Below are 18,905 nucleotides of genomic sequence, written 5' to 3' on the forward strand. Positions count from 1 at the left end.
CAGGATGCTCGCGGCAGCGCTCTCCATGTTTGCTTTCTCTTTGTAGGTAAAAATAAGAGAGTGGGAAAACAGTTAGCCTCTCAGAAAATCCTTCAGCTGCTGCACCCGCATGTCAAGAACTGGGGGTCTTTGCTGCGCATGTATGGCCGCGAGAGCAGCAAGATGGTCAAGCAGGTAGGTGGCCCCCTCGGGTCCCACGATAGCCTCTGCTTCTCCTCCCACCCCGGAGCTTGTGTCTGGGGCTCTGCCGTCAGAGGGGCAGAGCGTGGCAGCTCCGCTCTAGCCCATGGCTGCCCCCCCTACGCCATGTCCGTGCATTTGTGGGCAGGCGACGTGGGGCTGTCTGAACTGCTGGGAGTGGTCGGTGCAGCGTGAGCAATCGGGCACTGCCTGGGCCCGCGAGGCGGCTGGAGTGCAAGGCAGGGCCAGGCGGGAGACTGGTGGTGCGCCCGGCTCTGAGGGGCGTGAAGGCTCAGGAGCCAGGCCCCGGCCCTCCCGGGGTGGCACACCCTTGGACTTAGTGGACGCCCGGTGGCTTGAAGGAGATGAGCACATCAGTGCAGCTCTCCCTGGTCTGCCTTTATCGGAAGAGCGCTGTGTGCCATCGGTCTTGCTTCTGTTGCGGCCACGATCTCCATGTGTGAGCCGATGCCTGCACCCAGGGGGTGGAGGGAAGCACTGGGAGGTGAGTGCTCGCCTTCTTCATTTTCCCCAGTGTTTGCGTCCCGCTTGGTGGAGGGGCAGTAGGCATGAGGGGAGCGCGCTGCGGGTGGGCTGACCTGAGGGCCGTGCCACGGGCCCTCAGGCTGAGCCAGAGGCCAGGGCGAGCACAGCACCACCTTCAGGTCCCCCAGGGCCGTGAAGAGGCGCTTGCTATGGGCATGACAAGGCAGGGTGAGGCCACACAGGCCACCAAGGTGTGTGAAGGATGACGCTTTGGGGCAAGGAGTTAAAATGTAGGTGAAGCCGGCTTCTGCCTTTGCTGCGCACGGTCCTGGGCGCAGACCGAGGGAGAGAGAAGCCTCGGCTTGGCCTTGGGGAAGCGCTCTAAGCTGGAGGGCGAAGAGTGCCGGCATGGCACAGCCTAGCACAGGGCAGCTCTGGCATCCCAGGGCGCGGCAGGCACCCTCATGGCTGGCCTCAGAAGACAGGAAGGGGCCAAGGACAGCTCGTTGGCTGTGTGAGCTGTGGGACGCACAGAGAGCTCAGTGCCCGGGGCCAGCACGCTGTCCCTGCTGGCTGTGGCCACGTGCTCATCTCTCTACTCGATGGGTCCTTGGGGTCCAGTGGGCACCCAGCCTCCCTGTCCTGCCAGGCAGGAGGAGGCAGAAGTGGGGTGGTGTGGCCAGAACGCAGGCCAGGCGTCGGTGAGGATAGGCAGCCAGTGTGGAGTGGGTGGCCACATCTCCTGGCTGCTGTGTGCCTGCCAGGCGGTCCTGAGAGCGAGCCCCTGTGTCCCCAGGAGACCTCGGACAAGAGCGTGATCGAGCTGCAGCAGTACGCCAAGAAGAACAAGCCCAACCTGCACATCCTGAGCAAGCTGCAGGAGGAGATGAAGAGGCTGGCGGAGGAGAGGGTGAGTGCGGCCCCGCGTCTGCCCTCCCGCGTCTCCCCCGAGACCAGGGCACCAGGACCCTCCTTCCAGATGAGCTTCAGCATGTGTGAAATTTTATAAAATCACTTTCCTTTGGTTACAGTAGAGAGCTGGCAGGCCAGCCTGGTGTTCGGTGATGGGTGTGACCTCTGTGGGCTGACCCTGGGTCTTGCTTCCACGCTGGCGTTTAAGGGCAGGGTCAGTGTGCCGGCCAGGTACCCTGGGGAACTCACAGGTTCAGCTGGTAGGGCTTGGTCCCAGCGAGGCTTCCAAAAGCCACCTTGGGTGCCCCACACCAAGAGGGGACTGTCAGGTTGACAGTGGTATCCCCTGTCCCCAGGCACAGTCCATGTGGCTACTCACGCCCCCTCCTGGGCCTCCGAGGCGGAGCTTTCCTAGCTGTGGCATCCCCTGGGCCTGCACGAGCCCCAGGACTCGCATCTGCTGCCCTGCCCGTGCCTCGACCGGCCAGGAGGCCAGGAGGCCAGGAGGCGCCCTGCTCCTGCCCTAGGCAGGGGTGGGACCCTTGTCCGCCTGCAGCTAGCAGGACTGCCTGGCCTGGCCCTGGTCAGGAGAGGGGCTGTGGGGCCTGAGGGGAACAGGCCCTGGCTTGGGGAAAGGGGTTGACTGGGCCCCAGGGCAAACAAAGGCTGGGCCAGGGAGAGACTTGGCTTGTTGCTGTGACCCCACCTGACTTCTTTGCTTCTGGGTGTGCGGACACCAGGGAAATTGCAGCATGTGGTGCTTTGCCATGGCATTGCGGGGGCCCTCTCCAGGCCTGGCTTAGCCTGCTCCCCAGGCCGTCCCACTCCCAGCCTGGCGTCGTAGGCACTGGTGTCCTCTGGGCTGCCGGAGCCTCCTAGCGCCAGTCTGCGGGGCTTGCCACCCCGGCCTTCCTGAGCCTTGGCGAAGCCCAGTGCGTTGGCATCCCTGAGCTGTTGTTCTTTCAGGAGGAGACTCGGAAGAAGCCCAAGATGTCAATCGTGGCGTCTGCCCAGCCTGGCGGCGAGCCCCTATGCACCGTGGACGTGTGAGGCGGCAGCACAGGCCGGGGCGCGGGGGCCGCCAGCGGCACTGCTGAGACCCCCAGTCACGCATCGCTCATCGCAGAGTCAGGCCTCCAGCCTGAGTTCCTCCCCTGTGGCCAGCGTGTCCGAGGGCCTGGGCCAGAGGTGGGGGCTCTAGCACACACGTGAGGCAACGGTTCCCCCTTGGACGCCCTCCCAGGCCTGAATGGATGTGTTTAAGGATCAACTCCGGGTGCCGCACGGTTGGAAGCTGGTAGTTTCTAGACAGCTGTAGACCGTGCTTGTGTACCTGCTGCGCACTGTCTTGATGAAGGTTTTCATGAATTTTCGTACGTAATGTGCACGGACAGCAGATGATACGGGATGATGGATGAGTTGAGAAAGGACACTGAATGCCGTGGCTGGCCGTGGTGCCAGGTGGCCCCTGCAGAGCCGCTGGGGGAGCTGGTCAGAGGGGCACGTGGCACTTCGCCCCCACCTGCCTTCTGTGTTTTCCCGTTTTCTCTGAAAAAGTTATAACAGTTAGAAAGGAGTATTTCAGATCTTTTTGGATTAAAATAAATAGACTTTTAGCATCAGCACTACTTTTCAGAGATGGCAGGCAAACCATCGTCAGGGTGGTTGCTCTCCAGCCTGGACGTGACGCCAGGGGGACGACGCATCCTGCAGCCTCCCGGGTGTCGCTGCCTGCTGCAGCCCAGCGTCCTGATCCAGTCGATGCCCCAAGGCCACACCTCGCTGGACACAGAGGCCCCGCATTCGCTGGCCGCTGGCGACGGTTTTTTATGGAGATTTTTGCACAGTCAAGTCCATCTGTGCCCTCATCGATTTTTAAAGCTTTTGATATTTCAGCATTTGGAAAGAAACTTTTACAGTGAGGGTGGAAGTCGACTTGGAACCCTGCATTTTAGCAAGTGGACTTGTTTAAACAGGAAGCCAGGGCCCTTCAGTGCAGTCCACTCTTGACGCGGGGCTGGCTGAGCGCGAGGCGGGCAGCTGCCTCCCGGCGACAGGGGCTTCCCTGGATCTCGAGGGCAGCCACCCCATGCAGCCAGGCCCCACGCCCAGTTTGCTCCTTGCCTGGCACCGGTGCTCGCTGGGCCCCTGCAGACGGAGCAGGGTTGGAGCGGTGCTCCTGTTGTGTCCCAGGGCAGGAGGTCGTGCTCACCTGTCCCCAGCACCTGTCGAGGCGGCCGTGTGCTTGTGCCGTGCCAACCGATGCTGCCCATGGGTGGTGGTGATGGTGTTTTTGTCCAGAAGACGGAATGTCAGCCTGTGGGTCACCCAGAGCATATCCCTCCCTCACCACCTGTGTGACCAAGGTTGGCTTCTGTGCTGAGCTTTCAAAAGAAACCCCTAAATCAAGTTGCTGTAATTAGATACTTGCTTCTGTCTTGCCTTTTGTCTGCAGCTGTGAATAATCGTTTGACCGTAACTGTTGCCCTTAGACAGCCAGATGCGCCTGTAAACCAAAGCTTTGTGCACACCTGTCCCCCTAGAGGCCGGGGAGCCTCACTGTGGCTCACTGGTCCCCTCTCACTGTGTCCCCCTGTGTCCACCAAGTGTGGGTGCCAGTTGTGTGCAGTCCTGCTGTGAGGTTGGCGGGCAGGGGGGCCTGTGCGATGCCCCTGGGCACTGGGCCGTGGCTGGAAGGCGAGCCTCTATGTCTGAACGCATAAAGCAAACTGTCCAAAAGGAGTGGCTGCTGTTTTTCTTCTGAGGGCAGGAGCCCGGGGGCTCAGGGACCCTCTGGGCTGGGTGCCTGCTGGACACAGTGGCTCCTGCAGGGCTGGGCAGCACCTCAGCGTGGCTCTGGGTCCCTCCTTGGTCACCGTCCTCCCTCCTGGGCTGAGGGTTTGAGGGCCCTTCCCTCGCTCAGGTGCAGGGGCAGCAACTGCTGTCCGCAGATGGGGAGACAGGCGGCCTCAGCTTACTGCCCAGCGCCCACCACCCAGCACGCCCAGTGGTGCTTGTTTCTGCGATCTGCATCTCGGCCTCCTCTTGGGTTTAAGTGTAAAATTCAACACTCTGTTAAAAGCAGACTCCGACTCCCCCAGCAGAGAAGGGTCGGAGAGCTGCTCCACCACCCACCTCCCCCCTAGCCGGGCAGATCTTTGTGCTCAGGTCTGGTGAGAAGGGTGCCAGTAGGGACCTGGGTCCAGGCAGGCCAGACGGGCCGAGGTGCCCTGCCCCTTGGCACCCACAGTGGGGGGCTGAGAGGAGCCCGTGTATGCCTGAGTCCTGGCTCATCACAGAAACGTCCTTAGTTCAGCATTGTTTATTCCAGCCATCATAGCCCAGCTATTCCAGAAGGGACATGGAGATGGGGAACGGGCCCCAGGAGACCTCCCACCTTCCTAGTCGGAGCTCAGAGCCCATGGCCCACAGCCACAGGCTGGTCCTGGTGGCACCACTGGCTGCGCTGCATCCTGGAGCGCCTGGGCAGGGCTGTGGGGGTCCCTGGCCTTCTGCCCCTGTGCCAGGCCCTGGTCTGGAAGAGCTGGCTGCTACTGGTCCTAGGGCCTAGGACGAGAGGGAGGCCCCAGTCTCCTGTGGGGTGTCATCTGGAGGCCCTGGTGGGGGCTGGGCTGGAGGGTCTTGGGGCCCCAGGACCCCTGTGCCGTTGGAGTGCTCCACCCTCTGGAACAGGATGAGCATCTCGCAGTGTGGTGTCTGTGGGAACAGGTCCACGGCCACGGCCTTGACTGGCTGGAATGGGGTGCCCTTCACGCGGTTAGACGGGGCCCTGCAGAGGCTGCATTGGGAAAGGAGGGAGCGCCAAGGTCAGCCCCGTGGCTGGCCAGGGGCTCCAGTGGGGGGCTGGGAGGCATGGGCTGGGCCCTGGCCCCCCACCCCATCCTGCCTGACACTCACTCCACAAAGTTGCCCATGGCCGCCCGAGGGTTGCAGGAAACATAGAGGAGCCGCTTGAGGTTCTCAGCTCTGCGGAGGGCCAGGATCACCTTGGAGTCTGAGGAGGCAGACACGGGCTGGGTGCCTGAGGCCCAGGACTGCACAGCCTGGCGTGCCACCCGACACCTGCCTTCCCTGTACCACCTCCCCACGCAGAGGCCACTCACGCAGGCCGGCACGGGGTGGGTCCAGGACGGCCACAAGCTGCTCGGAGGCCAGTCTGCTCACCAGGGCAGGCATCAGGTCCTCGGCCCTCCCGCAGTGGAACTCCACGTTGCTCAGCTCTGGAGACGGCACCACAGCCTGTCAGCAGGCCCTGGACACCGTCCCCCAGCAGGGCCAGCCTGCTGCTACCTACTCCTACCCACGCACCCAAGTCCCGGGGCTGCTCACCCTACCTCCCTGCTGGGCAACCCCGGGACCTGGGTGCACGGGAGGTCTGCGGGCTGCCCTGCTGCACCCCAAATGCCCTCACCCCCAGGGTGGATTCTAGGTGCCATGTTGGAGGCACGCAGTGGGGGGCGACGGCTGTTCCCCCAGGCCTGCCCGCTGTGCTCACCATTGGCGTGGGCGTTCACCCGGGCGTCCTCCACGGCCTCCGGGCACAGCTCAACCCCGATGACTCTCTTCACCCTCTGAAACAGAACGGGCACAGACAGTGGTGCCTGCCCAGCACTCCTCAGGAAGCGGAGTGGCAGGAGACAAAGAGGAGCTGGGCCGGGGCAGGACAGGGTTGGCGGGGGTCGTGGGGTGGAGAGGGCTCACCCGGGCCAGGGCCAGGCCGATGGTGCCGGTACCGCAGCACACGTCCAGCACCGTGCTGCCCCCATCCAGCTGCGCCCAGTCCTGGATGACTGTGTAGAGCACCTCGGCCGCGGGCGTGTTCACCTGGAGGGCGGTGATGGTGCCCGTATGCAGGCCTCCCCTCCTGCACCCCAAGCACACCTGACCCCTGGCTCTCCCCACGAGACTTCTGGGCCCAGGCAGCCCACCCTCTTCCCCATCCTGGCCCCAAGCCACCCCTCTGGCCACACCATGCTGGCGACCCCACCCAGCCTCCTGGCTTCAAGAGCCAAGTCCATGCCAACCCTCCTGCCCCTACCCCCATTCATAGGGAGCCCTCCCGACTGGCAGGCTTGCAGGGCCCCACAGCTGCCCAGTGGGCCACACCTTCCTACACCAGCAAGGGGGGACCTCGCCTCCCACTAGGGCCCCTGGAGTCACCCAACTACCACTGCCACCTCCACCTCTGGACCCTCAAGTCCTGCCAGGCCTATGTCCAAAAGAGGGTCCTTACAGGCTCCAGACCCCACACCTCCCCTGAGGGTCTCTCCCCACACCACCCCCTGCCGCAGTATTGGGAATGAGCCTGAAACTGTTCCAGCCCCAAAGCCACCACTGTCCCATGGTGGTGCAGTGTGCCCTGCACTGGGGACTGTTCCGCACCCTCCCTGTGACAACCTCCTTCCTGCCTCGGCCCTTCCCCCGGGGCTCCCCTGCCTGGATGCTCTCCCCAGATGGAGCCAGCATGTGTCACCATCCTAACCCAACGCCCCCCTCATGTCCTGACGGTGCGTCAGGCCTCGCTCCGTGTGTCCTTGTGCCCCCCAGGGACTCGGGGCTACCTGGAAGAAGGCGTGAGGAGAGATCCGGAAGGTCAGCCCAAGCAGGTCCTCGTAAATGCACCGGTCCCCCGCCACGTGCTCCAGGGGCAGGCCCTCCTGGCTGGGAGTCTTTCTGTGGGTGGAGGCATAGGGCCTTCAGTGTCACCTCCCCTGTGGGGACCCACCTCGTCCTCTCCCAGGCTCCTCACCGCTGTCCCTCCTCCACGAAGTACAGGCAGGTCACCCCACTGGCATTGCCTGGCCCTGCCACGAAGTGCTGTGCCAGGGAGGCCTTCAGCTCCGCCAGCTCGCTGAGGCTCAGCTTCTGGAACAGCGGGTGACAAGGCCCCGTCAGACTGTGCTGCGGCCCACCCAGGTCAGACACCCCCCCCAGCAGGGCCCCTGCTGAGACCTGGGGGTGGAAGTGGGCGATGGCCATGGCCTGGCCGCGGCGGCTGGTGCGCACAGTCAGCTGCTTCCAGTGGCCCGTGTACGTCTCTGGGTCATACGCTGAGTACGGAGTGGACCTGTGGGAGTCACAGATGGCCTCGACTGCCTGACGTCTGCCAGCCAGGACTGGGTAGCAGCCTCCCTGCTCTCTCTTCCAGCCATACCCTCCCCCACCTGACCGCCATCGCGTGCACCCCAGAAGCCTTGGGGTACAATCCCTGCCCTCTGCTCCCAGAACGCACAGGACTTCCCAGAAGCCCAGCCTCAGGTCCTCACCGAATGAACTCCTGGAAGGCCTTCACCACCTGCTTGGTGGCTTCAGGGATGTGCACAGTGTCAAAGGGGGCAGCCACAGCACATGTCCCACCCTTGTACTTGCCGAGCCGGCAGCCGACTGTGTTGTCCTCCCCGTCCACCCCGACGCCAACCAGGAACTCGCACTTGTTACGATACTCAGTCTGCAGGAGGCCGGAGGCAGAGAGAGGGCCGGACCTCACCCTGGCTGTCCGGCACCCGCGTGTGGAGAAACCCTGACCTCCCCAGGGGGCTGGCAGTCAAAACCAAGAGGCCTACTGACAGCCACGCAGTGAGTACCAGGAGGGAACGCAAAGCAGGGACACTGATGGGAAGAGTGAGCAAAAGGGAAGTTTTAAAAGCACAGGACAGAGGTTGGTGGCTGCCACAGCCCAGGCTGACCTGCTGGGGTGATGGCTGGACCCCCTCCAGCGGGCAGCAGGCCTTGTTGTGCTTGTGCCTCTGTGCGAGCAGCCAGGGCAGCAGGGCGCGGTTGGTGTTCCCAATTTCCCTGCAGGAGGAGGCAGATCCGTGGTCGGACTGCCCAGTGCCCCCGACCTATGCCCGGCCACTCCCTAGAGACATCCTGGTGTCCACTGGACACCGGCCAGCTCCCTGAGTGCTGGGCCCCACGCTGGCCATCCTGCTGGGTGCGGGCAGGCTGAGCACGCATGGGGCCGAGCAGGACTGGGGGCTGAGGGGTGCCCCACGCCCACACTCACTTGGCGAGCTTCTGCAGCACCTGCTGACACTCCACCCGCTTCCGCTCCAGCTGCTCGGCGTAGGGCACTGTCCAAAGCGGGGTCACCACGTCGGCGACTCGAGCCGCAGGAGGATCACCCTCACCCTCCAGCCGCCGCCTCTTGGCCATGGGATCGGCCTTGGGCCGGGCGAGGCGCACGCTGAGTGGGCGGCCTTTCCAGAGGGTGCCGTGCAACACGCGCAGGGCCTTGTCCCGCTCCGCGGCACTGCGGAAGGTCACGAAGGCGCAGGGCGGCTGCCCGAAGAGCTTAGTCTTGTGGGGCTGCAAGCCAAAGCGGCCCAGGAAGCGCCGCATGTCGCTGAAGCTGGCATGGCGGGGCACGTTCTGCATCTCCAGCTTGAAGATCTCCGAGGTGAACACGTCATCTCTGATGTAGCCGTAGAGGCCCAGCTGAGGCCCGGGCCCTGTGGCGGTGCCAGCTCCCTCCTCCTCCTCCTCCTGAGGTGCCGGGGCTGCGGGGCTGCCCAGGGCACCGCTGCTACACTGGCTGCAGCCCTCCATGGGCTCCGGGCCCTGCACGGGGACAGACAGGGCTAGGCCGAGGGCCTGACGCCCGGGCCTGACCCCCGGCCCAGGCTCCCTGCCCCCACACCCGGCCCGTCCCCACTGCTCGCCTTTCTACCCTCTTCCCCATCCCAGTCTCGCATCCCCATCTGTCCTCCCGCGGGCTTCCCGCCCCGCCCCGCCCCACCCCATCCCCGACCGTTTCCCTTCACTCTACTTCGCTGTCCAGCTTGTCACTCATCGTCTGGGCTTTTCGCCGCCAGGACTGGGGGCCCCAAGAGGGCCGCGTCGCCGCCGGGTCCTGGGCCTGTCACACGGGAGGTGCTCAGAGAGCAGGGGCGGCCCTGCGAGGTCGCCCGGCGGGGGCTGGACTCGAACCCCTGGTGCTCGGGTCCTGATCTCGGGCGCGGGGCTGTAGCGCCCGCCCACCAGGGGCCCGCGCCGGCCACTCCCCTCACCCGCCGCTCTTGAGTCCTCCAGCGCGTGTCGCCGAGGCGGTGCGTCTCCATGGTCCCGGCTTCCGACAACGTCATCACCATGCGCCGGCTGAGCCCCTCCAGCTACTTTAGCCGGCACTAGGAGCGCGTGCGGCTGGGGACGGAAGTGCGCGCAGGTGCTGCTGGGAGCGCGCGCCTCCCCGGCTGACGGGCGGGCCGGGCATGCGCCGCGGGCGTTTTGGCGGGAAGCGCCGGGCGGGCCGGACAATGAGAGTGTCCGCCGCATGAGCCAATAAAGCTGTGCTGGTTTTGAATCGCGCCGCGTTTCCCGCCGCCGGGGTCAGGGGTCGGGGTTCGGGTCGCGGGGCGGAGGGAAGAGCGGACGGGCAGGAGGCGCCGGCGCCAGACGCGGAGGGAAGGAGCTACGAGTAGCCGCCGAGAGGCCGCGGAGCCAGCGACGACCGAGCCAGCCGAGCCGCCGCCGCCGCCGCCGCGCCCCCATGGCGGCCACCAAGGTGCGGCCGGGCCCCGGCGGGGACGGGATGGGCGGACGGGGCCCAAGGGGGACGGGGCCGCTATCGGCGGCCACGTGGGCGGCCCGCGCCGACACGGCCAACCCCCGCCGGCCTGCGGGCTCGGCGCCTGCGGGGCCTTCCTCACGCGGTGCCTGGGAGCTCAGGGCTTGCGGGCCGGGGTGCCTGGTGTCTGGGGGTGTGGGCTCCAGGCCCGGGGGCTGCGGGGCGCCCGCGTGACCTTGGGGTGGGCCATGGAGCAGCCATCGCCACGCAAGGCCGCCCATTCACTGGGGGCCGAGGCCGGCGGCCGGTTTCCTCTGGCCCAGCCCACTTGGGGCTTCCCAGTAGTACGGTGCAGTGATCCCTTCCGTCGCCCACGCAGCACTTCATTCATTCAGTCCTGACGTCTGGAGTCGCCACCAGCCTCTGTGGGAGAAATCGCGTTCCAGCGGCGTGACGGGGGCGCGGGGAGACGGGTCCAGGACGCGCCGACCCAGGGCGGGGGCGGCTTTGTTGGCTGCCGGTGCCTGGCTGGGTGCGTGCCGCGACAGAGCCGCAGTGCTGTTGAACTGGGGAGAGCAGCTTATATATTTTTTCCGGTTTGATTCTGGTGGTGATGTTTTGGGGTCCCTTAGGGACTTTTGGGCCACGGAGGCACGTGTTCTGCAAGACTTGAACCTAAAATATGATTATTTGTGCTCTGTAATTTTCTGAATTGGGGTGGGGATTTTGTGACTTTCACTTGTATGACTGACGTACTAATGAACTTAGTTTTGCAAACTATGAGAAAACTGCTAACAGAATTGCGAATTCCATGTAAATACCAGTAGTCCTACGGCAATATTTTTTCCTTTTGGTAAGGAAGAGCCCAGGCATTTCCTAACTAGTGAAAACAGAAAGGGTTTCTCTTCCCTTTAAGGGTGATGCTCTTAAGATTCATCATTGTGGCCTTTGATCTTCACAAAGCAGGTATCCCCTGCATTTTACAGCTGAGGGAACTGAGCAGTTTCTCCCGGGCCACTCAGCAAGTTTCAGGAGCCCCAGTCAATCTGTGCACAGATCTGATTGATGTTTGCAAATGGGGGCAGGGATGCAGAAACCTAGCGGCGAACCACAGGCTTGCCTGGTGATTCCCAAACGCAAACCTTTCCTAGAGCGAAAGGCTGTGGGCTGAGTTTCTTACTCTAGAGTGAGGCCCACTGTAGTGTTCAAAGGCTCTTCATAAACTGCTGGGGACACCCACTGCGGGCACTGGTGGGCTCTGGCTGTGGGCCAGGTCTGGAGGCCAGCAGTGTCACTCACCTCTTTGTATCTCCCTCCACAGGACACGCATGAGGACCACGATACCTCCACTGAGAACGCAGATGAATCCAACCATGACCCCCAGTTTGAGCCAATAGTTTCTCTTCCTGAGCAAGAAATTAAAACCCTGGAGGAAGATGAAGAGGAGCTTTTTAAAATGTAAGTAGGCTGATGTCCCAGAATAGGTATCTTTAGAGGTTACGGTGTTTGGGTGTCAAGGTCTTGCTTGGCCTGACCTTTAATCGGACTGAGGCTGTTAGCAGAAAGGGCCTAAAATTGTGTGGTAACTAATCCTGCTTAGAAATTCAACCCATTACTTCACCAGATCTTCACCCGGTGGCCCTGCTGCCCCCTGGCCAGTCACGTGAGGGTGTCCCATCACTGCTGCTCTGTCCAGAGAGAGCACACTGCTGGGTCCTGGGTGCCCGGGTCCCCAGCACGACATGCTGCTTCTGGGCAGGAAGGCTGGGTGTTGGCCTAGAGCCTGGTTGTCGAGCAGAGGCCTGGGCTCCCCCTGGGGCTGGGGGAGAACAGAGGGCATGTCACAGTTGAGGGAAGGTCTGGGCCTGTGTAGGGTGAGGGCCTCAGCTTCCCCCTGCTCCGAGTTGTCCCCATGGGTCTGCAGGCCTGAGAGGTCACCTGAACTGTGACCGTGGGACACCCAGCCCACCGGGGAGCTTCTGTACCCACTTTGGGTCGTTTGCATGTCGCTCAGAGAGGTCAGGGGTTTCTGTTGGGAAAACATTGCGACCATACACATTTCTTTTTCCTTTTGATTGTGAAATAAAAACGGCCCATAATTTGTTGGGCTGTTGTGCTCTTTGGGGTGATGTTCCTGGGTGCTTGTTGAGATGTCGGGTCCAGCAGTGCGGAGTTGTGCCACGTGTTCAGTGCAGCGAGGACAAGGGTTCTTTCTGGGAAAATGTTTGGTGCCTACGTTCCCCTCTATGCATGTCTAAGCTTTTTGGTGGCTTTTCTCTCAGGCGGGCAAAGCTGTTCCGATTTGCGTCAGAGAATGATCTTCCAGAGTGGAAGGAACGAGGCACTGGCGACGTCAAGCTCCTGAAGCACAAGGAGAAAGGGACCATCCGCCTCCTCATGAGAAGGGACAAGACTCTGAAGATCTGCGCCAACCACTACAGTAGGTGGCCTCGGGCTCTGTGTTCACACCAGGTCAGCTTGAGGCCTTCAGGAAGAGTCTCAGAGCTGGCTGGGAACCAGGGAGCATGTTCCTACATGCAGCGGACGTTTGTGGTGTGTTCGTTGGATTTAAAATGAGAAATGCGTTTTCTAAATGTGCCTCTGCACTGAGAACAGGTCTGCGTGAGACTCACAGAACATAGAGCTGTGGAGGCCAGGCAGGCCTGCCGGGGTGACAGAGCCCAGGCTGGTTGGGGACACGGAGTGAGTGCTGCAGGACAGGGTGGGGGCCAGCAGTGTGCGTGTGCGCGTGCGTAAGGTGCCTGGGCTCTGTGTGACAGAGAGAGTGTGTGTGTGCGTGTGTAAGGTGCCTGGGCTCTGTGTGACAGAGAGAGTGTGTGTGTGCGTGTACGTGTGCGTAAGGTGCCTGGGCTCTGCGTGACAGAGAGAAAGTGCGTGTGTGTGCGTGTGTAAGGTGCCTGGGCTCTGTGTGACAGAGTGTGTGTGTGCGTGTGTAAGGTGCCTGGACTCTGTGTGACAGAGAGAGTGTGTGTGCGCGTGTGTAAGGTGCCTGGGCTCTGTGTGACAGAGTGTGTGTGTGCGTGTGTAAGGTGCCTGGGCTCTGTGTGACAGAGAGAGTGTGCGTGTGCGCGTGTGTAAGGTGCCTGGGCTCTGTGTGACAGAGAGTGTGTGTGTGCGTGTGTAAGGTGCCTGGACTCTGTGTGACAGAGAGAGTGTGTGTGTGCGTGTGTAAGGTGCCTGGGCTCTGTGTGACAGAGAGAGTGTGTGTGTGCGTGTGTAAGGTGCCTGGACTCTGTGTGACAGAGAGAGTGTGTGTGTGCGTGTGTAAGGTGCCTGGGCTCTGTGTGACAGAGTGTGTGTGCGCGTGTGTAAGGTGCCTGGGCTCTGTGACAGAGTGTGTGCGTGTGCGCGCGTGGTATGTGAGCGTGTTGCATGTGGCATCTGGGCATGTGACGGGAGGGTGTCTAGGCATGTGTGTGGTTTCTGAGATTGTGTTTGTGGTGTCTGAGCACGTATGTGGGGACGGATTCTGTGCGTGTGTCTGTGGTGTCTGTGTGGTGCCTGGGCTCGCTCTGTGTGGTGTGTAAGTACACGTGAGGGCGGGTGTCTGGGCGTGTGTGTAGTGACTGGGCCTGTGTGTGTGTGTGTGTGTGTGTGTGGTGTGTCTGTGCATAAGTGTGTGTGTGCACGGGGCCTGGGCGGCAGCCTCCCAACCTTTGGTGTTCCACTCCCGCCAGCACGTCTCCTGGGGAGGACACGGGAGGAGGACAGGTGGCCATTGAGTCCTGGGCACCTGTGAAGCTGCACGAGGACGGAGTGGAGGCCCTTGGGCAGGTGTGGCCGTAAGCCCTAATCACCCTGTGTGGGGCCAGAGAAGGGCCACAGGAGGCCCGGCCTGGAAAGAAGTGGCAGTAGGTTGTCCTCAACTCGTATGGCTGCCAGCTGCCTGCAGGCTGAGCTTGTGCTGCCCCTGCTGGGGCATGTTCAGAAGCACACCTGTCCTGGGGGGTCCTTTGGTGAAGCTCCGATGCCGTGTCTGTTTGCTGAGTGTAATGTGTGTCCATTGGGACAGGGCCCCAAGTCCTGGGCACACAGGGTGACTGCTGGCAGGAACCGGAGCTGAGTGGCCCTCGGGTGAGGCAGAAGGATGGCCAGCTTTGCAGAGGCCCTGAGAAAGGGACAGGGCGCCCTCCCCGCCCAGCCTGTCTTCCTCGTCCTCATCCTCAAGCCCCGGTTGAATCATTTCCGTGGGGTCTTCCCTGATGCCCCATGCTTCTCCCAAGCCTTGTTGTTTGCTGGGCTTCTGTGAGAGTCGTCAGTCAGCCCTGGCATCCGGGCAGAGCCGTCTGTGCGGTCCACGGGGCCTGGTGCGTGTCAGGGCCCTCAGTGGACGGGGCTGGTGGTGGTGGGTGGGAGCCGCGTGCCCAGTGGGGTGTGGGTGAGGCTGACGGGTGGGCTGGGGTACGCGGTGTGGTTGTGGATGGGCACTGCGTGCCGCAGGCCTGGTCACTGTCCTGGGAGATCCTGCGCTCCCAGGTCACACAGTGACGTGTGGACACCCATGAGAGCATGTGGCCAGGGCTGGCCTGGGCCCACCCCGCATTCTCAGAGACCTGCCAGGGCACAGCGGGCTGTTCTGGTGAGCCGGCAGCTGTAGGGCCATCTCCAGACACATAGTCCCTTGGCCCAGGGACCTGGCTCCTTCCCTCCCCTCAGGTCTGCGTGGGGCCTGAGGAATCAGGGGTGGACATGTTTATTCCAGGCTCTGTCTTCTGTGACACTGAAGCATCTGTCAGGGGGCTCCGGGCGGCCCCTGCTGGTGTTCTCATCTCTGGGCAGTAGCGGGTTAACAGTGGTTGCCCTGCCTGGCCACATGCTCTGCTAGGTGACTGCCCCATGTTCTGGCTTCTTTCCCTCAGCTACCCCCGACCTTTAGGTCGGCCAGGTCCCCGTGTTGAGGCCCTTAGAAATGTCTGGGCTCCCTTGGCCTTGTACCCTGACATCTGACCCAGGGCCTGAGACGTGCTGGGACTGCCGCTGGTCCCTTTTTTGCCCCTGTCTGCTTTTCTGCAGGTGGGGGTCTGTGTGCTGCATGGTATTGGGAAGATGGCTCAGGAACCCCGTGCTGAGATGTCCTCGTGGTTGGGGAGCAGGCTGCCCTGTTCCTGAGCTGCATGCCCTGTGGGAGTTTGGGCCTAGTTCTCAGGCCCAAATTGTCCCTGTATTGCCTGAAGTGGGTCCCTTGGCTCGGTTATCAGGGTGCTCTGTGGCCAAGGACTGGGTGGGCCAGCCTTGGCGGCTGTCCCTGCTGTCAGTCCCCACCGTTCTCATGGGCTTCTCTCCCTGCAGTCACACCGATGATGGAGCTGAAGCCCAACGCAGGCAGCGACCGCGCCTGGGTCTGGAACACCCACGCTGACTTCGCTGACGAGTGCCCCAAGCCGGAGCTGCTGGCCATCCGCTTCCTAAATGCTGAGAGTGAGCAGGAGGGCAGGCCCCCAGGGACCGACCTGACTTGGGGTTCACCTGTCCCGCAGCGTGCAATAAATGCTGTTGCTTTTGGGGGAGAAGGGACAGTAGCTGGGGAGTGTGCTGGGGCTGTTTCTGCCCTGCTGTCTTGTGCCTGGCACTTTAGTTTCTTGTTTAAGCTCCGGTTCCTGTCAGGTCTTGTGGAGCCTAAAACCAACCCCAGGGGCCTCCCAGGGCTGCTCCTCATGCCAGGCTTCTGGCTCACCGAGGGCAGGGGCAGTGTGGACATCCAGGCCCGCCTCTCTCTCCTGCTCGGGGGTCTTTGCAGTCTGGACTGTCAAAGTAGCATTCGGTGGTTCCTGGAGGAGTCGGTAGGTGTTGTGGCCCGTGCCCAGTAGCTGAAAGTCTGGGGCTGAGTGAACCTCGCTCATGTCCTGGGAGTGGGGTTGTCCCCGCAGCCCTTCCAGCACAAGTGAGGGGTGGAGCCGTGGCCAGGAGGTCCCGTGCTCTGGGCTGCTCTTTCTAAACTACACAATTATGGCCGGGCGCGGTGGCTCATGCCTGTAATCCTAGCACTCTGGGAGGCCGAGGTGGGAGGATTGCTCGAAGTCAGGAGTTCAAGACCAGCCTGAGCAAGAGCGAGACCCCGTCTCTACTAAAAATAGAAAGAAATTATATGGACAGCTAAAAATATATATAGAAAAAAAAATTAGCCGGGCATGGTGGCGCATGCCTGTAGTCCCAGCTACTCGGGAGGCTGAGGCAGGAAGATTGCTCGAGCCCAGGAGTTTGAGGTTGCTGTGAGCGAGGCTGACACCACTGCACTCTAGCCCGGGCAACAGAGTGAGACTCTGTCTCAAAAAATAAAAATAAATTGACACAATTAGATGAAGGGAGACACAAGGCTCAGCATAGCCCCCAGCCTTGGGATGGACTCAGGTCACTGCCCGATGCGGCCGAAAACCCAGGGCCCTCTGTGAACCCCAGCTCATGTCCACAGGGCATGTCCCCTCCACTGCTCCCGGCTCTCAGGAAGTCATTTCTCTTCTTTCCGCAGATGCACAGAAATTCAAAACAAAGTTTGAAGAATGCAGGAAAGAGATTGAAGAGAGAGAAAAGAAAGGTGGGGTGGGGCCTGGGAGGGCCTGGGTGGGGCTTCCTCGCAGACTCACTCTGCACCCGGCTGCGGCCTCAGGCGGGTGCTTTTTCTGTCTGCCAGAGAAATATCCCGGGTGCTGCGCTGCCTGACTTGTCAAGGGCGATGCAGCTGCCTGGGGACACGGGGTGCCCAGTGTGGCTGGTCTCGGGTCCAGCTGGGCAGGCGGTTGGCCCACGATGCTCTGACTAAACTGACCAGAGGCTAAAGGTGCTTCGAGATAGTCCTTGTGTTTCTTTCTCTCAGAGGCCTCCTGGGTTACCTGCCCTCTGGGGTCGGGTGATGGCTGTGGGGCGAGTGGCCAGATGGTACCGAGCAGGCGCCCGAGGTCTAGGTGGACATGTGTTTACGTGGCCCTTCCGGTCGTGCCCCTGGCGGGGGTCGGTCCTGAGGGCCGTGGGGGCCGGCAGGGCTGCACTGTGGGCCAGTGCTCCCTTTCTGTTTTCTTACTTTGCTCCCTTGTGTTCTAGCAGGATCCGGCAAAAACGATAATGCCGAAAAAGTGGCTGAAAAGCTAGAAGCTCTTTCGGTGAAGGAGGAGACCAAGGAGGAAGCTGAGGAGAAGCAATAAATCGTCTTATTTTATTTCCTTTTCCTTTCTTTTTTCTTCTTTTTTAAAATTTTGCCCTGCCCTTCCTTTTTGGTTTTATTCTGTTTTGTTTTTACAAGGGACTTTATATAAAGAACTGAATTCCAACATTCAGGTTGGTTTTGTTTTCTAAGTTTTTGCCCTATTGAAGACGACTTCAGAAAATCCATTCCCCAGTCATGAAAATGTACTGTGCTAACTTTCTTTTCCATAGTGGAAACACTTATTTATAGTCATCAAAAATAGTGAATAAAGACCACATTTGGAACCTGGACCAGGCGGCAGGACTGTGTGTGCGGCTCCGTTCTGTGAGTGGTGCCGGTCCCACTGGCTGCCAGGGCGCTCGCCTGAGCCCCTGGGTGTGCGCGGCCACGGCAGGCACCACGCTTCACAGCAGGGTTCTCTGGCCTTGCTGGGCTGTGCGCATCGTGCTGCGGGCCGCGGTGCCTGGTGCGGGCTGGCAGCGTGCGCTGCTGCTGAGGGTCTGGCTGGGGCTGGGGCTGGGGCTGGGCCTGCGGTGTGCTCTGCTCTGCCCTGTGGTGAGTAGGTAGGTGGTGTGTGTGGGGGGGAGGGGGGCGTGTGCGAATGTGTTTGGGGGAGAGAGAGGAAGACCACCAAAGTACCTCACTTTGGCACAAGGAGGTGGCAACCAACTGAACAGGTTTCCAGGCTGTGGCCAAGGCCGGCTTTGGCCGGGTCCTGGTGGAGGGACGCGTGTGAAAAGCAGGTCCCCGAGGGTGTGATCGGGATCCCTTCTCTAGGACCCGAGGGTGTGATCGGGAGCCCTTCTCTAGGACCGCAGACACCCCTCTCAGCATACAAAGGATGTTTAACTTTCAGTCTTCAGATTTGGGTTCCAATAAAACTCCAGACTGACTTCATCTGGGGACAGAAGTGTCCCGAAGGGGGACTCCCTGACAGCAGGAAGGCACTTTGGGATGGCTGGGGGACAGTGCCGTCCTGTGCTCAGGTTGTATTGCAGGGTGTGATGGACGATGTAGTTTGTTGACACTGCAGAATGTGCAAGGGGACAGAATGTCCAAGCGTTGGCTCCACAGGACCCCAGCGTAGGCCAAGTCAGGATGCCTGTGGGGGTGCTCTGTGAGCCACCCAGCCCAGCGGGTTTCTGGTGGGCCCTCTTTGGTGGAGAAGCAACAGAAAGCAGGAACGAAGGTCCTACAGGTGGGGATCCTGTGAGAAACACCAGGCCCCTCTGCTGGGCTATGGGGGGTGGGGGCTCCTGCTTTCTGCTTCATTTTCCTTTTCCCTGGGATCTTAGCTGTCCTTGGGAAGAGAAGTCCTGGGTCCTGGGCTCAGCAGCAACATAGGTGGGTGAGGCCTGCGCTGGCCCTGGCTGCTGGCCCTGCGTGGGGGGCCTACGCTGGGACCTCAGTGGGCTCTCTGTCTTCTGTGGCTGGGTCTGCACTGCCCAGGACCCCTCTCTGTCCAGGCCTCAACGGGAAGGAAAAGGGGTCTCACCAAGCAGGCACGAGCCTGTTTCTGCTTTGCCCACCTCGGGCACTTTTCTCCAGGGCTCTGAGCCCAGTGGAGGAGGGTGACTGTCCTGGCACCCTGCAGAGCACAGGTGTGGAGTCACCGGAACCCCAGCGGCTCTGTGTAGCTCT

The 18,905-nt window shown here is 61.7% G+C and overlaps 3 protein-coding genes and 1 non-coding gene across 9 annotated transcripts in view; 3 read left to right on the forward strand and 1 right to left on the reverse strand.

The window, feature by feature from the left end:
- Positions 1 to 2,778, forward strand: part of DGCR8 (DGCR8 microprocessor complex subunit) — a 30,881-nt gene extending 28,103 nt beyond the window's left edge. For 2 of the 3 annotated variants that reach the window (XM_069496713.1, XM_069496712.1), the window contains exons 12-14: positions 47 to 174; positions 1,463 to 1,576; positions 2,545 to 2,778. In XM_069496713.1, coding sequence (XP_069352814.1) covers positions 47 to 174; positions 1,463 to 1,576; positions 2,545 to 2,628 — 326 coding nt within the window. In that variant the 3' untranslated portion in view covers positions 2,629 to 2,778. Of the gene's footprint in view, positions 1 to 46; positions 175 to 590; positions 1,577 to 2,544 lie in introns of those variants that run through there. The other variant, XM_069496714.1, reaches the window with a different exon arrangement.
- Positions 2,779 to 4,875: 2,097 nt separating this feature from the next.
- On the reverse strand, positions 4,876 to 9,768 carry TRMT2A (tRNA methyltransferase 2 homolog A). Of its 3 annotated transcripts, none has more exons than XM_069496844.1 (12): positions 9,368 to 9,768; positions 8,606 to 9,159; positions 8,286 to 8,394; positions 7,866 to 8,047; positions 7,552 to 7,666; positions 7,349 to 7,464; positions 7,161 to 7,272; positions 6,301 to 6,423; positions 6,095 to 6,200; positions 5,703 to 5,819; positions 5,497 to 5,593; positions 4,876 to 5,377 (listed from the first exon to the last, which is right to left on the reverse strand). In XM_069496844.1, the coding sequence occupies exons 1-12, from the start codon at positions 9,389 to 9,391 to the stop codon at positions 5,146 to 5,148; spliced, it is 1,887 nt and encodes a 628-aa protein (XP_069352945.1). In that variant the 5' UTR covers positions 9,392 to 9,768; the 3' UTR covers positions 4,876 to 5,145. The 3 variants fall into 3 exon arrangements, with proteins under 3 accessions (XP_069352945.1, XP_069352944.1, XP_069352946.1); XM_069496843.1 differs by having other exon boundaries at positions 6,095 to 6,170; positions 8,606 to 9,192; XM_069496845.1 differs by having other exon boundaries at positions 6,095 to 6,170; positions 9,368 to 9,767.
- A 171-nt stretch (positions 9,769 to 9,939) lies between these two features.
- On the forward strand, positions 9,940 to 17,553 carry RANBP1 (RAN binding protein 1). 2 transcript variants are annotated; one of them, XM_069496846.1, is made up of 6 exons: positions 9,940 to 10,102; positions 11,427 to 11,563; positions 12,388 to 12,545; positions 15,416 to 15,544; positions 16,593 to 16,658; positions 17,162 to 17,553. In XM_069496846.1, the coding sequence occupies exons 1-6, from the start codon at positions 10,088 to 10,090 to the stop codon at positions 17,260 to 17,262; spliced, it is 606 nt and encodes a 201-aa protein (XP_069352947.1). In that variant the 5' UTR covers positions 9,940 to 10,087; the 3' UTR covers positions 17,263 to 17,553. The 2 variants fall into 2 exon arrangements, with proteins under 2 accessions (XP_069352947.1, XP_069352949.1); XM_069496848.1 differs by having other exon boundaries at positions 17,165 to 17,553.
- LOC138401953 (small nucleolar RNA SNORA77) lies at positions 16,698 to 16,820 on the forward strand. Its single transcript, XR_011236562.1, has one exon. It is a non-coding gene; the product is annotated as a small nucleolar RNA SNORA77 (small nucleolar RNA).
- Positions 17,554 to 18,905: the final 1,352 nt, after the last annotated feature.

Source organism: Eulemur rufifrons, chromosome 21 (assembly GCF_041146395.1).
Source record: "Eulemur rufifrons isolate Redbay chromosome 21, OSU_ERuf_1, whole genome shotgun sequence".
NCBI classification, from domain to species: domain Eukaryota; kingdom Metazoa; phylum Chordata; class Mammalia; order Primates; family Lemuridae; genus Eulemur; species Eulemur rufifrons.